The sequence below is a fragment of the Buceros rhinoceros genome, unplaced genomic scaffold (genome assembly GCF_000710305.1).
Source record: "Buceros rhinoceros silvestris isolate BGI_N320 unplaced genomic scaffold, ASM71030v1 scaffold4276, whole genome shotgun sequence".
In the NCBI taxonomy this organism is placed as follows: Eukaryota; Metazoa; Chordata; class Aves; order Bucerotiformes; family Bucerotidae; genus Buceros; species Buceros rhinoceros.
In genome coordinates this window covers 47,017-70,179 of record NW_010415658.1, presented here as the reverse complement: position 1 = coordinate 70,179, position 23,163 = coordinate 47,017, and the positions used below count along the sequence as shown (strand labels likewise).

The window sequence follows — 23,163 nt, the reverse complement described above, 5'->3', positions numbered from 1 at the left end:
CTTTGTTAGAACAACTTCCCTAACTTTTGACAGTATTTTGAATTCTCAGTTCCCCTCCCATCCTTCTTCAAAATATATTCACAGTTGCTAGATGCAAGTTTTAGTAAGTCAATCTGATAATACGAATGGACTATTCATTGTGGTATCTAAATACCCCCTTATCCAAACTGATGGTCGTGTCTAAAACAGCAGTAGCAAGCATTCCACTGTAAACATATGCTGCCTTGGAAAAACCCTCTGAGGGAAAAGAAAACACCGATGAATCAGATTTAGTTTTGGGGGGGAGTGGGAAAGGAATGGTGATGTAGACTGCAAACTAGATGCCTTGGTCTAGACAGGATACTGGCACGTGGAAGGTTGTGAAGGTGTAAGAGAGAACTGACAAAATTTATGCAGCAGTGTTTTAGGGTGTGAGGAAGCAGACAAACAGTTTTGTTATGGCTAAAAGCAGAAGAAAGCTTTCACTGCTTCTAATACACACGTTACGCTCAACAAAAGGGCTGTCACTCATAATGTTAAAGTAAAAAAAAAAAACAGGAAAAAGAAATTGATGCTCTAGCAGTAGTTGGTCTACAAAAGTGTATCTTTTTCATACCCTGTCATGGACAGGGTATGAAATGTTAGGTAGGGAAAAAAGCTTTCCATTAAAAGTTAAGGTAATGTTAAGGGGTCTCTAATTATACATACGCAGGTGCATACAAAGTCCTTTAGAAGAAATAAATCGGTTTCCACCACGTTTCTTTTTTGAAAGTGACACTCTCCATTTGTGTATAGTGGAAACTGAAATGAAATTTCGCATTCATCAGTAACTTCATCCTTTAAGATTAAAGAGGAATCTGTTTTGACCTCATTTTCTCCTCGCTCCAGTGACGTGTCACAGAGTTCTGGAAGTGTCAAGAAGAGTGATTTCATTCAGAAACTGGCATCTGAATATCTGGATTTAAAAAAAATAGAAAGCCTGACTTAAACGCTTTTTCTAGTTCGGAAGCAGTCATGCATTGGTTGGTTTGTTTTTTGGTGTTTTGTTTTTTTTTTTTTCTGAAGCAGAGCTCTCTGAATGAAAATTCCAATCTGGCCCTTGAGTAATTATTTCTAAAAGTGAAATGACAGGTTAAAATGACATTGTGCCTACAGAACAAAAATAAAGATTTGCATAAACCTTCATGCCTTTATGGGGAGTCCTACTATATGTTCCTTGCAAAATATTGTTTATTTTGTTTTCTGGATTGGGATGGTTACGTTTTTCCTTATCTCCTGTTTTAGTTGTTAGAAAGCAAGGCTTCTTTAAACACGTAGTCATGGTAAGGAGTATATAGAAGAAGAGACAAAGTCCTAATCCTTTGTTTTGATACCACACTTTTCTTGATTACTGTGAAAAAAAAATTATATAATAAAACAAACAATTAAAGACTTAGGCTAGAAAAGCTTTTGTCAGAGATGGACTTTGCAAAACTGTCATACCATCCTTGTAACTGAAGACATTTCAAAAACAAGGAGTGAAAGACGTATACAAGCAAGAAGTTGGAAAGTTTTAATTCATACATTTTATAGAATACAGGAAAGTGTAATTAATTAATCTTCAAGAATTCTTGATTATGCAATTCATTATCTTTACTACTTGTGTATAATCTGTAATTATTTTCATGCATATAAACTCAGTATTCAATCTTTAAAGTAATCTGCGAAAATGATGTGTTCCTTCAGGTAACTTACTCATCTCTCCTTTTTTTTTTTTTTTTTTTTTTTTCAGGTTAAGGGACTGTGGGTTAAATTTACTTTATGTTTATGACAAACCCACATAAACCATGCTGCTACAGAACTGCAGCAATTTCCACCATAATTCCACATCCTCATTATTCCAGAAAAACTCACTACTGCTGTATCTCCACCTTTTTTTTTTCCTGCTCAGTCCCACTTGCATCACTTAAGTTTGTGATTTCACAATAAACCAGCTGAAAACCAAAGCATTCTTGGATGTATTTACTTTTAGACAGATCCATTGACCAGTTTACTTTTAACATTGCTACTTTCTGGAAAAGGAAGGTATCAGCTGTGTTCTTTACAGTAATGGAGTCAAGTTGTTTCAGATTCAATGGAATACGAAACAAAGGTTTTTGTTGTCATGAATTATAATTACGGAAACGAGGAAGACTTTTTTTTTTTCCTTAAGACTTCATCTGTTGAGGAGAAAAACCTAAATAAATCTTTCATTCCCCCAGAAATGTAGTACATGCTTTACTAACATGCCCTTAAAAAAATTCTAAAACCCAAAACATTTTGAGAAAGCTGTTATGAAAGGAAAACAATCTGAAGGAATTTTTAAAGGATATTTAACTTTACGTAATGCTTAACTCTTTGTGAGGTTTCAAATTAATTCTTTCTTACATTGATGGTGTGACTAATCTCAGTCAATATAATGAAAAGCATAGGCTTCAAGTAAAAAATTTATCAGTGATATATATCTGGGTGACTGGTTCGTAATAATAGAAAGGAAAAAGCTGAACATTTGTGTTATGTAGCAAGATGTAGAAGATGCAGGCTCATGAACTTTGTGATAAAGTACAGTGGTTTGGACACAATTTCCAGAAAATCTCTTTACAAAATCATAAGTGTTTTGGATTGCATCTAAATTTGTGCATTTAATTTAGAGATTCAATTCTGTTCTCTGTAGCACCACTGTTCTGAGTAGCACTAATTGTAGTTTATGGTGCTGAAGTATTAAAACTGCTATCAAAAACTATTACAAAGGACCTTCAACATGCAAACATCTCTTTTTTAAAGGTGAGTTTTAAAACATATTCAAGTTAACCACTAGCTATTTTGAATTTACAGGTGATACTAGACATTGCCAAAAGGTGACTAGATTAATTACCAGCATGTGGAAAAAGGAAAATTATGTATTTTCAAAGAAGATCATGAATTCAAAAGGGTTTACAATTTATTTAAGTCATTTTTTAAATTACTGTTTCTAGAAACAGATGGACTCTTGGCAAGGAATTTGCAGCATAAATTCTTTGCATACAGTATAGATATGCAGTAACAATGTTAGGTGTAAATGCAAATGTGTGTAGAGAAAGGAACTCTCACCTGTCCTTCCAGTCAAATTTGAAAGAAAGTGAAATATGCTTCTATGTTTTCAGTGTTTACTGTAACCGTACTATGACAAAATAAGTATAATGCCATATTTCTGGAATTTGGCAACTTGCTTCTAAATAAATTCTATTTTATTTAGGCAGGGATTACCAAGGCTAGAAATTTGGAAGACCAACATGCTAGACCTTGCCTGAGCACTCCCTGAATTTGAGGATTTTTTGTATAAAGAAATCACCTGGCAGTACTTCTGCAGGAAAGGTTGTGTTGTGAGGAAGTAGCTATTTCAGACGGGTGACTCCCCACTGTTGACACTGGCCTGTGATGACCATTTCTTAGTGTAGGCAATCCATAAATATAGCTGATGTTGCAATGTGAGGATAATTTTATGTAGTTTTTACTGTCTTTTTGTGGCGTTAATTTGGCTGTCAGGTTTTTTCAGCGGAGAAAAGGCAATAATGCTAAGATGTTATGTATGAAAAACAGCTCTTAAGTAAAAAATGTTGATGCTTACAGTACCTATATAAACATATGTAAACTGACTTGAATGGGAAAATAGATGCCAGAGTATTACATGCTTAACTCTTGATTCTCCACACACACATTAGTTAATTTGTCTGTTTCACAAACAAAGGTGTGAGACAATCATTTATTTTCTACAGCCTGTACAGTATAGAAATAATAATTGAGATCCATGAGAGAAATTGTACACATAACTAAGGCAAAAAGTATGAGCCTAACTTAAAATACTTTCTATATAATAAAAAACCTGCGAGTAGTGACTATATCACAAAGAGCTGCATAGATTAAAGTGAACAAGATGTTTTTTAATTAAAAAAGAAATCAGAACAGTGTTATTTTGCAAGATATTTTACAAATTAATTCAGTCTTGAAACTAGATAAGTGGGTAAGGGTTTAATATGCTGTTACAGTATAAAATGAGGAAAATAATACTTAAAACATTATTTGGAAAGCAAACTATGATGTAGGATTAGGAAAAGCACTGCAAATAGCAGTATCAGATTCAGACAGGAGCAAACACAAGGAAAGGAACGAAAAAACAACTCAGACTGAAGGAGATGGCATGAGAGACAATTCTTTTTTTTTTTTTCTTTTCCAAGATCTACTCTTTTAAACAGAGGAAGGATTATCTTAGAAGTCAATACAGCAGGTGGGTGTGGATGCTGCAAAAGCAAATACAGTATCCATATCTGGTGGAAAGTACAGAAAAATATGTTCTTCCTCTGCAAAGCAGCACATGGTAGTTTACTTACAATCTTCTTGTGTTAATAATAGAAAGTTGAAAGATTGTTTTATATGCTATTTCTGCAGAGGGAAAGACCGGAATACAAGTAGAGAAGAAAATTTGTGCTTGTAGAAGATAACTCTTTGTTTCTTTGTGCTTGAGGATGGACTTCAACAAGTCCATGCCATTTATGCCTAAATAAAGATTTCAGCCAGGATTCGTTCTAGGAAAAAGCTCTGGCTTTCCACAGACTCTAAAGATCACTGGCAAAATCTGCCAAACAAATAGTTTAGATTTCTTGAATATCTGTGTTGTGACCTTAAAGAGTACAGTTTTTAAGTGTTTTCTCAAGAGTGTAATGGCTACTTTGTACTACACCCCATTTTGAGACAATGTTTTCTGGACAAAAATAACAAGCAAGAAGTAATTCTTTGAGTAACGAATAATTTTTAAAATTTTTATTACCCGTTTTCTGAAAACTGCATGTATTTTTCCTTATCTTACGTCGTTCCAGAGGATAGCAAATAGAAGATTCTTCTGAAGGTTTTTCTTAGAAATTCTTGTTAACCATGTAATAGAGAAGTTGCTGCTACCTAGCTTTTTTTTTTTAAAAAAGTGAGTTATTGAAAAATGTGTTTAACTACCTCAACAGAAGCTGCTGTTAATGAAGCTGACATTTTCCAAGCCTAAAACACTTCGTTTTTCATGCTGTTGTCATTACCTAAGTATGAGGGATCTTGAGGTGGGACATGTTTTAACAAACATCTTCAGAGTAATCTGATTAATATCTAGTGTTTGTTGCTTTTAGTATGCACGTATGGACTGGTGGATAGGATCAGTAAATAAACGAGTGTAATATGGTGCGTATTTGCAAAAGACAATGAAAGAAAATCTTATAGGCATCAGTCCCTTTGGTTCAGGACTTTTAATGTCAATGTAATGCATTAGGTTGAATGACTAGTGATTTGATGTTACAAAGTATGTATCATGCCTGAAGCATTAGATGCATTTTGGGAAAATCATAGTTATTGGAAATACATTTTCATACAAATTATGCAAGAGGGATTTACATGTATGTTAAAAACAGCGGTACAACATAGGCTAGTTTTATTTCTGTTTGGCATGTTTGAAGGAGAAAAAAATGAGGCTTAGAATTCTTTAAAGTTACAAATACTGGTGAAATAAAGTCATTTGAACACAAGCCTTATTGAAAAACTTACACAACTAATGTGCCATGTGCGGGCCTAGCAAATAGTTAATTATGCGCCAAAGAGCACCAGCTTCTTTGTATGAACTCTGAATATTTTTTGTTGGGAAGGTACACACTGGAAGAACATTATAAATCTTCCCTGTTTTTACAAATAGACTCTAAAACCTTGCAAGCTGAAAGAATCTTTGGCTGGCAGAGGTGCTAGCAATCCCACACCTTTACTCATACTCCACAGCCCACTTTCAAAGGAATATGGGAGAGTGGAGTCATGGAAGCTGCAGTGATATTAAATAGGAAACCAGAATTTAGGTTCAGATTAAAAGCTGGGATGATGGAGGGACTTCAGAACTATAACAGAGAAATGCCTTTTTCTAACTGAAAAAATAGTTCATCTACTAATAAATCCCATAGAGAAAGAGAATGTCAGAACTAAGAGGCAGCTGTGCAGCACTGAGGTTGATTAATTAGGGGAAATTTCCATATCAGCAGCTTTTCTAGATAGAATTAGATCAAGTATTGAGAGAAGTCATATTGCAGGCACAGTGACTGGGGACCCGTGCTCATACAGCACGTTCTTCTAGGATGAGTTGGAATTGAGGTAAAGCATACAGAAAGAGCCATTAAATAATTTAACTATGATCTGTAATTGTTTTGTGTGTTTCTCTGTATTTGAAAACAAAAATGCAGTCATGGTCTTGCATCCAGAAGCTCGAAATAAGTCTTCCTGAAATAAGCTTTTGTTGCAAGGGTGAGAGGAACCTAGTAGGAGGCTGTAAGTACATATTGTGCCGTCTCAGATGCAATGATTCCAAAGAAAGCTGTCACTACTAGCTTTATTTAGGACAAGCACCTCAGGACCTCTAGGAAAAAAGGAAAAAGAGACTTAGTGAATAAGCTTCTAAGAGCTTGTATCGGGTCTCTGTCCCTTCTAACTGAAGTTTGGTCAAGTGATCTGCAGTGGCAGACTGCTGTCACTGTCCCTTCTGCAAGCAGTAGGCTGCTGAAAAGCCTTATTTGGTGTTGGTAGGTAAAAGTGTTATTGCAGAATTAAGTGAATTTGGTAAATTAAATAGAGCATACCAAGTTCACTTTTTGACTGTCCTGTGATTTTCTTTTTCTTGCTCCTCTTTCTTGTTACAGTTCCCATTTCTGGAGTTTTCTTAGCCATGAAAAAACATTTTCTGACATATTTGGAGTGCGATTTTGCTGTGAAGTACTCTCTCTCCTTAAGACACTCTTTTTAGATAAAATATTTTGAGTCTTTATCAGTCATTTTTTCTTTGAAATATTGTTGGTTGTGCCAAGTTTGGGACCTGCGCTTTTGATGGCTGCAGTCGGGAGATTTCAGCAACAGAATTTGTCAAAGTGCAGACAGAATATTTACTGAAAAAAGAAAAAAGATCCAGGATTTGCTTCCTGGGAAATAGCTTTTACAGTTCAATTGATGGGAATAATTTCCTTTGGAAGTCTATGAGTGGGTGACACTGAGATCTTTTACTAACTAGTGATGAGAAAATTTTAATAGCTTAATAACACAGCAATACTTATGTATTAGCTTTAACTGCCCCAAATGCATATTTTCAATCAAATGCTAGTAGTTTTCAATAGTTTTTCTGATTAGAGCCATTTCCATTCTAGAAGATAAGCCTGTTTGATGTACTTGTTCTTATTCCAAAAGGAGGAAAATTGTGCATGTTGCGTAAGAATACATTGTTGCAAGTGTTCACTTATAGTCAATATTTTTTACACACATTGACAGCTTTTCATTATTTTCATTCTGCTTTGTGCAAAATATAAAATATATATCTGTCTTATCTCTTTGTAAATAAAAAGTTAGAACAGTTGTGAACAGTGATTTGATGAGAGTAAGATTTCCTAACCATTTTTGCAGTAGCTAGAGAACTATAATTAGGGTTAAAGAGTTGATAAATTCTGCAGTAGGCTATAACTTGCACCACAACTTGCTGTGATTATTTCTATGTAAATTGTATCTGGTAAGATCTGTGATGCTGACATTTTAGCATCAATCATCAGTGGTGACTTGTGAGGAAGTAAATCTCAGGCAAACTGTTTCTCCAGGTAGTTAGTTCTCTAAAGCAAAGTGACTGTGTCACAGCCCCTCTCTCCCCACCCGTTTCTCTGGTGTTCTCTATGGAAAAGGCTTCTTACTAAGATCCTTTTTCTGATTACAAACTGTGTTTTTCTTAAATCATAAAGGAGTTGCAGGTACAGTGATACTCATTTTGTTGAATGTAAGTATGAGGCATAAAGCTTCCTAAAGTGCATTTTCAGGAGGTGGCTGTGCAGCCTGGCATGACATGTTCTACAGCTGTGATTCCCTGGAACCACTGGCACTGATGAGAAAACAATAATTAAATTATTTTGTCTGTTGTCTTTTTCAAGACTATGGAAGGATATAAGTCAAAAAGCTGTTGATAAATTATAAGCTTGATTGAGATAATTGTATTTTTATAGGCAACTTAATTAGAAATTTATAGAGGGTGAATTAAAACTTTAATTATAATCTGCAGGCCAGTATATTAATTTAGTGTTTAATCTTGCATGACTTGTGCCCGGGAATCCTAAAAGAATGGTCAGTCTTTGATTGAAACAAAGCTTGAGAAAAAGAAATCTTAATATGTGTTTTAGCACAGTTACTTAATTTTGGGAAAGAAGGTTGAGATATATGGTTCTCTTTATTGCACTGCTAGTGTGAAGGACCACCAGAAGTGTATTAGCCTTTTAGGTGACTTCTGTTCATACACATAAATTTGTTCCAACTTCACTGCACACACTGCTTCCTCAATAGGAAGCCCAAAGGGGCCAAATCAGGTGTCATTCCTCATTCCTGAGTTGTCACAAAAGCTGTCATCTGCTGTAGCTAATTTGACAGAAAGACAATAATCCGCCCACATCTGATCAGTGTTTATTTTGTACAGCTCTGGCTTCCAGAACAACATATACATAACACAGTTGTCACCAGAGCCAGGGTGTCCTGTACCAAATAGACACTCTGGCCAGTCATGCCGTAAGGATGCAGCGGCTCAGTTTGCAACAGTCCATGGAACTGTTAATCCAATCGCTGTCCTGCTGGTCAAATCAGGTAGCTCCAGGAGCATGTGGCATTAGGGTTATGTTTGCTCACAGGCTAACGTGAATGGAGTATCATGGAACTGCAGTAAAGATGAACTCTGGGATTTATACGGTATCCTAGTGTAATTGTTTTAAATGATACTATTCAAATTTAAACCATACAATGCTATGGTTTTGGTATTCTGAATATATGTGTGTTAAGGTGTTCTTAAATTTTACCTGCTGGTGCTAACTGCATTGGGCAATGCTCTGAATGTATATTAAGTCATACTATTGGAAATAATGTATTTTCTAGTAAAAAGTGTGTATACTGAAGGTTCTAGTGCACAGTTTGCAGACCTTCAGGTGTATTTTGACATCCTCATCAAATTTGTTTTTGACTAACTGTCTTCCTAAAACTACTTTCTCTGTTTACTTTAAACAAAACTTGGCCCTTTTAACTGTTTTTTTGTTGTGTGCTGCCATGTTTTAGTTGTATTTTTTAACGTAGAATGCATTTATTTTGTTTACAAGTAGTATTTATCATTGACTTCTGGAAGATTTTAATAAATAGAGGATGTAGTAATTTGTAAACATTGCTAATTGCTTATGGATGATCATTTAGGTCCCTTTTGTACATGAAGTGGTTTCCAGTTGTTCACATGTAGCACATACATGTATGCAAGACTTGCATTTATTCTAGCTTCAGTCTCTGAATTGGGGAATGTCTACAGTAGTAATTTGGCTCAGTTGGAGAAATGTGCCCAAATTACAATCCTTTTGACATAATATCCTCTTAAATTTCATCTTTACTTTGATAGGCCTGAACTAAAAATCTTTCATTGTGGATTAAGATTGTCTTTTAAGCATGTCTTTTTTTCCTCACCGTAGCAGATTGAAGAGGTTTCTGTACCTGTCCTGCCCATAGGTGTTTGTTGTCCTCTGCTGGAAGTTGCAGTCCTCTTAGATGTGTCAGTAAATACTGTATATGTGGCTGCTCTCCAAACTAGTTATTTCAGGATGCCTGCATTAGCTCAGGTATTCTTAATATCTAAATGAGGTCACTTCGTCAGAACTACATTTACACAAGAAGTTGTGCTGACACTTGGGGAGGAGCTGTTGTCTGAGCACAGGCCAGGAAGTAGCAGTTGCAGTGTTGCTGTTTTCACCTGGTGCAGCTGTAGCCAAACAGCTCTTTGGCCTGCAACCTTACCTTGTTCTTGTCATTATTTTTTTTTTTTTAAGTATAAATTTGGTATATTTTTTTCACTAAAAGCAATTAAAATCAAATTATCTGCTTCTTCAGGGAGAGAAAGCAAACATGAACCTATTCTTGCCACATTCATGGAAAGAAGGGGAATTGACCATTTTATAACACTTAGATATAATTATGGTGTGGCGGATTGTAATTTGGGCACTCTGATGTTGGATTATACCTCTGAACAGTGTGTTGTTTTTCTGTCAGTTTTCTGTGGGCTGAGTTTTTGCGTGTCATTGATCAGTACCCCATGTGGGGAAAGGGATAACTTAGCATGCTAAAATAAACTGGGAGATGGTATCTTTTGCCACCCAGATAGTTTGCCTAATAACTTTCCTTCATGCTTGTTTTATCTTTCCTTTTTATTTACGTTTCCTTTTTGTTTTGTTTCTTCCACAACACTTGAAAACTAACCACTAGCAGCAAGACCTGGCAGCACAGAACCTTTTAATTACTGAAAATAGATATTACTCTGTGGCAGAAGACATTGGACACTGTAGGGGTGGTAGTTGGCATGAACTAGTTGTTGCCAGCATTTCTGGTGTAGTGATGGCTAAGGATGTAGTCTAGCTCTTATCCTGGTGCTCAGGGGCACTCTGCCAGTTTTTAACTCTCTGAACTAACTCAGCAGAAGATTAGAAAAGCACCAGCTTAGCTCCAGGGTAACAGTAGCGGAGGGAGAAGCAATACTGCCATGTTGATGTTACTAGCTGTTCCAACAAGTTAGCTGTATTGTCAAACCGCGCTGAAACTGAGGTGTCAGAAAGTAGGAACGTAGACTTTTTTCCCCACCCAGTCATGTTCTTCTTATGAGTAAGTCATTAGTATCATCTAACACAAGACTTCGAGATTTTGCATTATATTTCATGTCAAGTCACCACGGTATATCGCAGTAGAAATGGGTGACTTGGACATTCTTTTTCAGAAGGAAAAGAAGAGAAGTACAAGTTTCTGGTCTCTGGTTTTGTCACAAAATTGGGTTTAAATATGTTCAGGATGAAAATTCCTATTCCTGTTCTATACCCAAACCCTCCATACATTGTGGAAGCATTCCAGTTTTTGCTTCCCAAATCTGGATGAGAAACATGCATGTAGATGTTATCACCAGCAAAAGTATTGAAGCATAATATTCCTGAATGGTTTCTCAAGTGATCCTAGGGGAGTTAGACTAATCAAGCTGAGGGGATCCAAAAGTCACTCACTGAAGCTCCAAAGCCACATGATAAATTGTGTATTGCAGGTTAATTGCTGTAATTTCTGTGTTGTGAATAAAATAGAAATAAGATATCATCCAGAAGAATTAAAGGGTTAGGAAAAAAGTCTCCTTTTAATAAAAAAAACCAACATCGCATTAGGCTTTGTTGCAGACTTGGACAACACTGCTAAATATAATGGTTTTCTTTATGCATTTCTGTGTGCTCTATAAATCATTGGGTTGGGAATGGATTTTTGCGTCTCCTGTTCTAGAGTTCATCTGTTATCTCTGCAAGGTGTCTGGTTTTTTTGGATGAGAGAAATGGCTTCCTACTTGAAAAAGGATGTCCTTAATGGGTGGCCTCTCAGTACTGAACTTTGTGCCTAGGAACTGATGCTGCTGTTACAAAGATTTCTCGCTAGAAAATAAAATTATCTTGCTAGTTATAGAGATCTTTTTTCTGCAAATTATGTTTTTAAAATCTATTATAGAAGGTCGAGAGAGGGAGAGAAGATTAGCAAGACTATAGCAGTAACTGCTTTTTTGACAATATATCATGTTTGATTCATGAGTTCGTTTTTGTTTTTTATTTAACATTTCCGGCTTAATACATGATGGTCTTCTTGCTCAGTCTGTAATAAAAAAAAATTGAAGGTGTATTTCTCCATGTCTTTCTTACTTGGGATAGCTTTTTGGTTTAGATGTTCTTAAATACAGTTTCATGGAAAAAATGGTAGTTTTGCTTTTCTAGCTGCATGGTTTTTACTAAGTTCCGTAACCTTACTAAAAAGTGAAATAAAAAGAATAAAAATAGTTTTAATACATTATAACATTTCAAATAGTATTTGGGAAATTTATATTGCATTACTCTGTAAAATGTATTGAATTGTACAACTGAGTAACAAGGTAAAGGTGGAGCTAGTTTGTGTTTGGTTTTTATTTGTATGTTGTTTTGGTTGGGTTTTTTAAGACCTGTGCAAACAGAGCTGTGCAACATCCTAATGACAGGACAGGATGGTACACCTGCAAGGTATCACATGTGTAGTTATAGTGCTGCTGAGATTATAATAATAGTAATTGTTTTACTTCACTGTTGAAAACCAGGCGTTCTGATAACATGCCACATATAAAACTGAGGTGCACTTTTAAGAGAACCTGTTGTCAACAGTCATATGATTTAGTAATGAATCATATACCGTATACGTGTATACCACAGATACCCATGTTTTCCTTCCAAACTGTTCTGTACACGTTCCATTTGGGTAATGCTACTCCAGTAAATGTTACTGGCCTTCAGAGGTTCTCCTAGGTACGTGTGATCTTAGCTTGCAAACATGGTCTTTGTTCACAAGGGACTAGGAGTTAAATTAGTGAGTGATAGTCCCATCCCTACCCACCACTCCCCCCCCTTTCTTTTTCTGCAATCAAGGTACAGAGCATACATATGCATATGCTTGTTAACACAGAATAAGTCAATGGAGCTGAGCCCCCCTTTTTTTTTTTTTTTTTTTTTTAAATAGCCAAAAGGAATTTAGAGATGGGGAGCAAAGCTGTATTGGTTCCCATAACCGAAATGAAGTGGGCTGTAGGTTTTGCCAGAAGGATCTGCCTGGGTAGGAAAAATGACATAAAAAGGGGAAATCCTAAGACTAGTCTCTCACTTACGTCTCTCTTTCTGTAAAAGAATTCCCTTTCTGGAGGACTAGCATGACTGGCATGAGTTTGGTAAGAGGCACAAGCCTCTGTCTCTGCAGCTGCTGCTCTGTGCCCTGTCGTCTTTACAACACTGCTTGAATTCCTCTAGCCTGTGGGTCATGCGTGCAGTTGTAGCATGTGCATGCTTGGTACTTGTGACATAAATATCACCTCTATTTGCAGATAAGTGGGGCATGGTAATTTGCTCAAGTGTGTGTATCAAAGACCCTGGCCAAAACAAGTCTTCTGTTTTCACAAGAACAGCTTCTAAAAAAAATCTTATGTGTTTGCCCCGGTTTCTGAGCTGTACAATATTGTCCCTGGTAGCTAAAGGATAGTTCACCATAAGAGAATCTAGCATGTGCCTCATGCTAAACAAGCAAATTATTCAAACAATATGAAATTGATAAGTTTTTGTAAAGTAAACATGCTGTGTTTATAAACCGTATTTAAACATGATCTCTATATTCAGAGAGGGAAATCCTATCGATGTTGAAGTTGGTGTTAAGACACTTCGCTGGGACTATTGCTGATTGTCAACTGTAATATGTATATATTCTCATTCTTGTGCATGTAAAATACTTATTGAAGGACAATATTGATACTTTAGAACGTCTTTTATGAGATAGAAGTAACAATCTGAAGTTTAAAAAGGAATTTCCAGTCAGCAGTGAAAGACTGTAAGCTATAGAGCTATAATACAGAATTACAGAACTACAGGAGTATTTCTGTATCTCTCTACACTTGGCAAATTATTTGCATGCAAGTTGCTCACTTGAGTTACATATCTGCCCATGTCTAATGCTTAATTTTCCTTTTTAACAGGTAGAGAGAATTGTTGACAAGCGGAAAAACAAGAAGGGAAAAACAGAGTATTTGGTGCGGTGGAAAGGATATGACAGTGAAGATGATACCTGGGAGCCAGAACAGCACCTTGTCAATTGTGAGGAATATATACATGAATTTAACAGACGCCACAATGAAAAGCAGAAAGAAAGCACATTAACCAGGACAAACAGGACCTCTCCAAATAATGCCAGAAAACAAATTTCTAGATCTACCAATAGTTCATTTTCAAAGACATCTACTAAATCTTTAGTTATGGGTAAAGACCATGAGTCAAAAAATAATCAACTCTTTTCTGCCACCCAAAAGTTCCGGAAAAACAATGCACCATCTCTTTCTGGAAGGAAAAATATGGACCTTGCAAAATCAGGTATTAAAATACTAGTGCCCAAAAGTCCAATTAAGAGCCGGACAACAGTTGATGGCTTCCAGAATGAAAGCCCAGATAAAATGGACCATATAGAGCAGGATCAAGAAGACTCTGTAGCACCAGAAGTAGCAGCAGAAAAACCTGTGGGAGCTTTATTAGGACCTGGTGCAGAGCGTGCTAGGATGGGAAGCCGACCAAGAATACATCCATTAGTGCCACAATTGCCAGTGCCAGTAACAGCCACAATTGCATCAGCATTAACAATAAATGGAAAAGGTACGTGTAAGAGTTGGTCGTTTTTGTGTAGAATTTTCATTTGACCTTTTTTTGCTGTTTGGATGCAAACAAACTACCTGCTCTGTTTCAGCCATGTTAAATCAAGTCTGGAGAACTTCACAACGTTGTTTTACATAACTATATGACTACAAAGCCATTTTGAATTTTGCCAGCTTTTGCTTTTCTTGCAGAGATTCATTGGTATTTGTGTTTTCAGAATCACCGTAAGATACATCTGTGTTTGCCTTGACATTGTGTGGTACACATATTCAGTGTACCATTTCCAGAGATTACATCATTGCTTTAAGTTTCTTTAAATAGCTCAAATTTGATATGAATATTAGAAATACAAATTACAGGAATAGGTGAGTGATTGTGAGCTGGGATTCTTCAGAAGTTTACATACCTATTTTGTTATAAATATTGCCTGGAAAAAAAAAACCTATGAGAACGATGTTGCTTAGAAATTCCGAAGTTGATACAGCCTTGTTTCAGTGAAAATTTCAGCCAGTGGTGGAGATACCTATGCCTTCTGCCTGAATTGAATTCTGTCGTCATTATATTTTACCAATATTTTGTTCTTTATACCTCATTTAATATTCAGAGCTTGTTTAGGCTTGATGCCTCGTTTGCTAATACCTCAGTAGATGGTAGTTTATTCAACTTGTAATGTAAAAATTGTGATACCAAAGAAATCCAAACTGTTTTTGTGGGAGGAAGCTGTTTATCCTCCCCATCCAGCTGAGACCCTCATTTAAGACTTCATAGTCCTCATTCTTGTGTACCAAACCTTTGTTTTTCCCTGACAGACCCAGCTTATTGTGTAATCACCCGGGTTGTTGTGTTCTCATAAGCATACTTTTGAGGGTAAATTTTCAAGTGTAATACTGCGTCCTCAAGTAAAATGCAGCAGGTAAAATCTGCAGGTATGATACTGATGACAGCTTGCTGGAAAAATTGATTGAAACCAAGGACTGGGCCTGCACACACTTAGAGAAAAGCTATACATCAAAAAAAAGAAAAAGTTGAAGACTTTGGCAGAGTTTGCACTGGGTGCCCCACTGTTGATTGCATTCAGATTTTCTGAAAAATTAGCTGCAGTGGGAGAGGTTGAAATGGAATGGACAAGGGAGGAATATGTGTTCCTGGAGCCTCCGTGTCAGGTCATGGACCAACCCATTTTGCTGCAGATGAGCTAGGTAACCATGGTAATGCACACACGGATGCCAGGAATATCTCTTCCTTTGTATGGGCTAAAGAAGGAATGTAAATCTCAAAGGATGGAAACAAAGCTGGAGGGGAAAATGCAAGAGATGCCAGTATGTGAGTTTTCTGCGTAGGTGAAGTAGAGGAGTGTGTTTGTATATGTGATGGTTTTGCAATAATTAATTCGAATTTTGGAGTATGGTAGTGTTCCTAGTGAAGTGACGATAAGTGCTGCCAGTGGCATCCTGGTTTTTGCCTCACAGTGGTCAGAAGAAACAACTGGGACAGAAAGGACTTTTTTTGGATAGATCAGTAACCACAAATGACTAAATCATTTCCACCAACCTTTCACTCTTGTAATAGTGGTACAGCTAGAGCCCAGTTACTGGCATCAAGTGAAGAGGGAAGGCTTGCATAGGAACGGTGTTGACACATAAAATACTAGCTGAGGTGTGTTTGTGTGTTTAACTGAGATGTTACCATTTCCTCAATTGCCACCACCTCCTTTCAGCTCTTCTTAACTTTCAATGTTGCCCAGACAAATGCATATCGACTGACCCTAGGGATGATGGCAGTACAGGGCATTTCTCATGCTTCGTGAGATCTTGAGGTGTAGATCAAAAAAGAGGAAAGCCAGGGATAGCCACAGTATGTGACTGACCAAAAATACACAGTGTGTTTCCACCTTCTGTCTGCTGCTGGATGGATATTAGTACAAGTATATTAAACTGAGGCTTTTCCATTCTGTCCTGATACACTGCTGCTGATCCCCGAGCTGAGCTGTGCAGTCTGCTGGGAAACGGCTGCTAAGTATCTAAAATTATTATGGCTTTGCAGACAGTTACGCTACTCTGCAACACTTCTAGGGGTAACATCTAAATCATGCAGTAATTCTTTGATTATAAGTTTTATAGAGAAAAATACTTTGCATTTGTGTCTGACATAAGTCTCTTTTCCCAGCTTTTTAGGATTTCTTAGACAGATATCTTGCTCTTGGAAGCTCCAACTCAGCCATTCTGCATGGCCAAAGTGGACCGTTATTTAGAGAGCCAAGAGAGGCAGCCCTGTCTCGTAGAGCTAGCCTGGCCTTGGAGCTTCCTGAGCTGACACATTCTCACATCTCTTCATTAGAGCTGTGCCCTTCTTGCTGTTTTTATTTTTAACTTCACACTGCTATTCATTAAAAATGTAATAAACTGATGCTTCCCTCCCTCCCCTGCAATGAGGCTGTCACTGTTCAGGATCCCACCTCTCTCCTTACTCAGGATGTTCCTTCTGCCTTAAGTGGACACCTCATCGCATTTTCAACATCACCTCAGGAATCGTACATCATGAGAGATATTCATTGCACTGAAACTTCATCAGATTCTTATACTCATCTTCATATGCACCAGAGCCGGCATGTTAATGATACAGATGATAGATCTGGCATTCGGAACATTCTTTCCAAACTTCCCACCTCCTCCACATACACTTTCTGTTAATTTTAAGAGTTCCTACTTCCACATGGAGGAAGACAAAAGCATGTTTTGAAAAATTTTTACTTGACCTGGTTTAGGAATTTTTTATCAAAACACTTTTATTTGAAAAACCCAGTTAAAACCAGAAATTGCTAATTGGAAAAATTGATTTTGAAAGATTCTAGAAAAATACATATTAAACTTTAAAGAATTTTTAGACAGCTTTTTAAATTAAAGCTAACAGATTTTGGGTTTTTTAAAGTAATATTGGAGAAATCATATTAAAATAGGAAAACAGTGTTACAAATTTTTAAATTATTGCTATGACTGCTTTTGAATTGTGTGACTTGGTGTTGGTTTTTTAGTCCTAGATCAGGATGGTAAAACTCTTCAGGTTTAGTCTGTTCTTTCTTTGTTTTCCCCAGCCTTAATTTCTTATTTTATTTTATTTATAATTAAAGTACACACCAGGAAAAAACCTTGTATGCATAGGAGAATCCCATGAGTGCAATTACTAAGAAATATTGGTATTATTGTAGTACTTAGTCTTCTTTTTCATGAGACAAATTGCCATGATGCAGTTCTGTTCCAAAGTTCCTAAAGTATCAGAAAAGGCAACTGGAAAATATTTATACAAATATGCAGGGGTACCAGGGACATAAAATAACAGCAGTGTTTCCTCTGGGAGTTGGTGGTTTCAGCACACTAAAATCTGGCTGCTATCAAAATTATTTTTTTTAACAAAGAAAATAATTTTATTGAATGTTCATATTTTAAAGGCTTGGCCTTGAAAACAAAGTTGATGGAGTAACATACTACATACAAGTCTGAGAAGGGTGATACGTGGAAGAAGTGAGAGTGAGTGGGTCACTGAATAAACATTGCTGTGGTTCTGGTTTATTGAAATATGTGGTGATCATCAGCTATTACTAAAAGTTAATAGAAGTGATCCTGAAATGGGTTAATGAAACTGAAAAACACCACCAAAGAGCTGAAATGTTGTGGAAAATATGTTAATGGCACCCACAAGCAATGCGTGTTACTCAAAATTAGGTAAGATGAAAAGTGGCCTCATGTCTAACATAGGTTCTGATACTTTTAAAGTTTTTGAAGGCTTCCTTCATCGAAATTGAATTTTAAAAAAGCTTTGAAATTTTATTGTAAATGCTTTAGGCATAGTGCACTCATCCAGGGAAGTTCTGTTTGATGGAGTACGCAAGAAGTGAAACTGAAGGGAGTCTAATCTGTCAGTCACTCAGAGCTAGAGAGTTGTCTTGTAATTTTAGAAAGGATTAAAAGAATTGGTGATTTATTGATGGCTCTCTTTCTGCAAAACTTGACCATAAACCAGGTGAATACCATTGCTTGGCAAATTCTAGTTGTTTTGGGTTTTTTTCTAGGTCACCCTAGTTGCTACAGTTTTTATTCAGCTGGAAATGTCCAACATGTGGATGCAATTGAGAATAAATGGCACAAGAAGGGAGATTTTGCATGCTTTTCTGTTCGAAGCTCGACATATAAAACGAGCAAGAAAAGCACATTTAGCTACATATGTTGTTATAATGAGAATAAGGCAGGTTGGTGACCGGCATGTGGGAAGAGAAGAAATACAAGAAATGCAGTGAGTTACATCACTTGTTAGACAGACAAGCACTACCAGTGTGCACAGGGGTATTAACTTGTCCCTCCTTGCACATCTTAGTTCAGAAGAATAACTCACAGGAGCAGCAGGCTGTCTGACAATACAAAGATGATTGCAGTGTATCACCCTACAAGGAACAAGGGTGTTTGCAGATTTTTCGGTGGGATAATGATGCTGTTTTTATTTCAAAACAATGGTATTAACACCAAAAGAAAAGCCAGACATCAGGAAAAACGTGACTGAACTTAAGTTCTGTTAGTCACCTGCTCTCTCCCTTACCCAAAGTAGCTTATGAGATTAAAAACCACAGATTCAGAAAACCAAAAATCCACTCTAACACCCAAGGAAAATAGTGTCTGTTGTTTGGATATGTGTCTTATAGCTTTAGTCTCAACAAGAACTAAGCAAGCATAGAAGTGCTTATGGAGGCAATTGGACCTGGGGAGAAACGTACATTCTCAATACAATACCAAATTGAGCTGAAAGGAGTTCAGCTGTTCCCTGTTTCTTAGGGTGAGGGAAGCTCACCCAGTTCCCTTTCAAATTCCAGCAGGTCCTTTCTTTCATCTCCCTGTATGTGCCCGGGTGTCGGGCTTTACAGGAAGAACAGTCTACTGTGACCAGCATAACTGATGAAGCTACCCTCAGGAGTCCCAGGGGAAGAGCATAGCAGTTGACAAAGGTGAGTTGGCAGTGAACCACATTAATTGTCCAGGTGGGCACAAGCTATGCGTATTACACTCTCAAAAAGCAAAATTAAGGGGAGAGTTGCAGAAGTTCATTGCTGTGTGAATTGGAGTGGACAGTACAACTACAGAAAAGTTAGAGTGACATGTCACAGTTATTCAGATTTCTTTTTAGCATCCTGGAGAGACATAAGCAGCTTTGAGCCCTCCTTTTGTTTGTTTTTGTTTTGGTTAAGTAGTAAAATGTGATTCCAAAAAAGCCCTAAGACAGGAGCTTCCTCTTTCAGTGTGTTTGTACATTGCGCTTGGATGGTGGCTTGATCTCTGCTGGAAGGCAAGCATTTTATTAGCGCGAACGACAGTCTATGAAATGAGTTAAAGTGCTTTGTAATCCCTGCCTAACTTCCGAAATTACTGGTTAAGCTTTTTTGTCAAATGCAGGAGTGTGTAATTTTGTATCTTCTGTTGTGTATGCATTTAGCAAATCACAAAGAGTAAAGAGTAAAACAATTTTCATTTAATCAACTTTGGGTTTTTTTCTTCAGAAGTTGCATTTCATTTAGATCTTATTCCTTAAGAGTTCACATTATTACTTCCCTTATGCACTGTATTACATTTTAACCTACCACCAAATATTCCATCTGTATTACTAAGTAATTTTCAAGCTCTTCAGCTTCTGTACACTTGACTAAAATAATATTCTCAATTGTTGACTATTTCTTGTTTATCTATATTCTCTGGCATTCATATAAATGCAAAGTTGTTAAATAATACGGTAGACTGGATAGTCTGTATTGTGTGGAAAATATATCTGTTATCCCATACTGATCTGGCTTTGCATCCCCCCATCCCGTTCCTTGTGCAGGTTCTGGTACGGATTATTGTTACTTTACAAGGTGCTCCAAGACTGAGAACTTCTTGTGAAAATCTCTCATCTTCAGGGCCATATTGGTTTATGTCAATAGATTATCATAATAATAAATCAGGATTTGAGTATGTTTTCCTGAGTTTAAAGGCTCTTTTCCTGAGAACATAAGGCATAAGCAACTGGTTTCTTCCTTCTTCTGCCATCCTCCACTTAGAACAGAGATGCCTCATTAGTGTAGAGTTCCGATACAGCTAAGCTGATGTAGAAGGTAGCTACCTTTGAAAAGAGTGGTTCCATTCCTTTCCCTTGCTTCCTGAACCCCAGGTTATGGTATGGCTATATGTGGCTAACTGCTCCTTTAAGGACCTGCTTGATTTTTATCAGCCTTCTGGAAGTGACAGTGAAGCACAATGAAGCAAAGGCTCTGTTTACAAGGCTCTTATTCAACCTACTTTGCATAAATCCATGCAGAGAAAACGTGGCGAAGATCACACTGAGTGATAGAACAAAAGTATTGAACTAGATTTTATTTTTTTTCCACCATTGTCAAAACTGTAGAACTTCGGAACAGCTTTTGATAATAGAGAAGAAATATGAAGCGCAATCAGAAATAGTCATGTGGTGCCTTTTGCAGTTGTGCCTCTCAGAGTAACCACCAACTTTTTGTCTCTTGCTGTTTCAATTTTTTAAGAAGTTATACATCCTCTCTCTGTTAAGGCTGTGAAGTGGATGAAGTACATGTTTGCTAAGGAGACTGTCATTATGAATCTGTGTTTCCTTGAAAAGAAGGGCAATCTTAATAACTTTTACAAATATCCATTAAAAATGGGCCAAAACAATCAATGTGGTTCAGGGAAGATTTGTCTGGGTCACATTATCTACTTAAAATAAAAAGTTTATTAAACATCCTAATAGGGAGACTGTTAGAGGTTGGGTAAAGTATAGAACTGTTTCAGTTTTTTTCATTGATGCTTGTGAAAGAAAGAATATCGTTAGATTCAAGTAGATGCAAAACAGATTTTTTTTTCTTAAGCTAGCTACTGGATAACAGCTGGAAACAGCTTTGCATTTTACAGGTGATTGAAGAAATACCTTTTTTAAATGAGAACTAATGAAATAGCCAGATTCTCTATTGCCCTGGAATAGCTGTACTTCCTACCCAGCCTTCCAACTGGCGTAACTGTGATCCAACAATGCTGCTGTGAGTTATGGGTAATAATACAGCAAAGTACTATTCTTTTATTTTAAAGGAAAAAATGCAGAAGCCATGTATTTGTGAAACTGTATGCATTGTTTCAAATCAAACAAAAATGTCTAATTATCTGCCGTACATATCGTTTATATCGTAAACATATTTAAGAACACACATTAAAATGCATAAGGCTGCAAATTGTCAGTTAATTCTGCTCTAGTAATTTTCTTTAATTTTGTAATTTTAGAATGCATAAAAAAGCTTTTTGTTTTTTATTTACTAAGTGTTTTTAATTTAAAATGTTTTAAAGTTTTATTCTATTTTAGATGCTTCTAAGAAACAAAGGCAAATCATAAACACTAGTGCTTTGAACTAGAATATTCTGTATTTGAACACATCTGAAAACTGGGGTGTTCTAAGATTTAATGTGGAAGAAGAGGAGGAAAGAGAGCATCTTACTCTTGTATTAAGAGTTCTTTGAACATCTCCATGAAACATGGATAAAGAAGTACAGATTGTGATTTATTTTCTTTGAAAATATTCCTTGAAAGAGGCAACTGAAGAAAGTAAGTAGTTGTACTTCAAAAGGCTGCTAAGAAACTGGCAGAGAAGATGGAAACCAGAGGAGGCTTAATGATTCATTGTAGTTGTGTCAGAAGGTTAGCACTGGGATGTCATAAGATAGTGTGATAGGATCTGTGCTTGTTTATAATTAGTGATCTTGCGGTGATATTGCAGTGACCTGCAAAGGTACAAAACTTGCAGAGAAACACTTTGATAGTTATTCTTTAAGTTATAATAGAAACTTTTGCGGGATGTATCTAAAGCAGGAGGCTAAGCAAAGTTATGAACAGCAGGAAGATGAAATAATGGTTTTCACTGATGGCTCCTAAACAGAATTTTTAGCCTAGAATGCAGATTGGAATTCCTAAACTCTGCCGTGGGCAGCTCTGACAAGACTAAAGAAACTCTCACGGTTTCCCTGTTTGTCTCACACATTTGCCATTACTCTTCAACCAAGTTTGGTGTGTAATGAATCTGTAGATAACATGTGTTGGCTGGAATGGTGTCTTCCAAGTGTTACCACTGCTGTCTGTCAGGTTTCAACTTGTATTGCTCTATTGTTTTTACAATGGGCTAGAATGAGAGTGGAGAAACTGGCTAGCTGCCTTCTCAGACTAGTTCCGTGTGAGAGGTGTCCAAGTGGATTTCCAATGTATACACAGTTGGAGAATCTAGGACAAGCCGTTGATGAAAGCTGGTACAACAGGAACAAAGAGAATATAAAATAACAATAGATTTTTTTAAGAAAATCTATCCAAAGGGAATCCTGAAAAGATTTTAGAGAAGAAACGAAGTATAGGCATGATGAAATCATCACTGATGGAGTTGGAAATTTCTATTCTGGAATTGAGTGAATAAGACAAGGGCACATCTAGAAAAATCAAAGGGTGTCAAATTCAGAACAAAAAGGTAATGGCTTTTGATAGCTTTCATCCAGACCTGAGAATTGTTTGGTAAAGTATATTTTAGTACAAGAGATAAATAGATAATGACTGTGTAAAAGAATTGTAGGCATTTATAAGGAATAAATTATACTTATAGGAATGGTATAGTTTTGCAAAGAATGTAAGTTCTCTTGCTTTTGAAGCAAGGAAGCATTTTGTGACATACCTGAAAATTGTAATTCAGGGATTTTTATACCTCTTTCTGCATTGCTAGTCATTATTATTTCTGAAATTACTTTTTTACTGTGCAGACATTCAGAGATTCTAATCATTGATCTGTTAGGATATTAAGATGGGCATTGGAAAAGCAGTAAGAAGGTGGAGCTCTGGTCTTGTTCCTGCT

At 36.6% G+C, this 23,163-nt stretch overlaps 1 protein-coding gene across 1 annotated transcript in view; it reads left to right on the top strand.

The window, feature by feature from the left end:
- The first annotated feature begins 13,567 nt into the window (after positions 1-13,567).
- CDYL (chromodomain protein, Y-like) overlaps positions 13,568-23,163 on the top strand; it is a 56,368-nt gene continuing 46,772 nt past the window's right edge. The window contains 1 exon segment of the mRNA XM_010137481.1: positions 13,568-14,270. Within this exon segment, the coding sequence (XP_010135783.1) occupies positions 13,568-14,270 (703 nt within the window).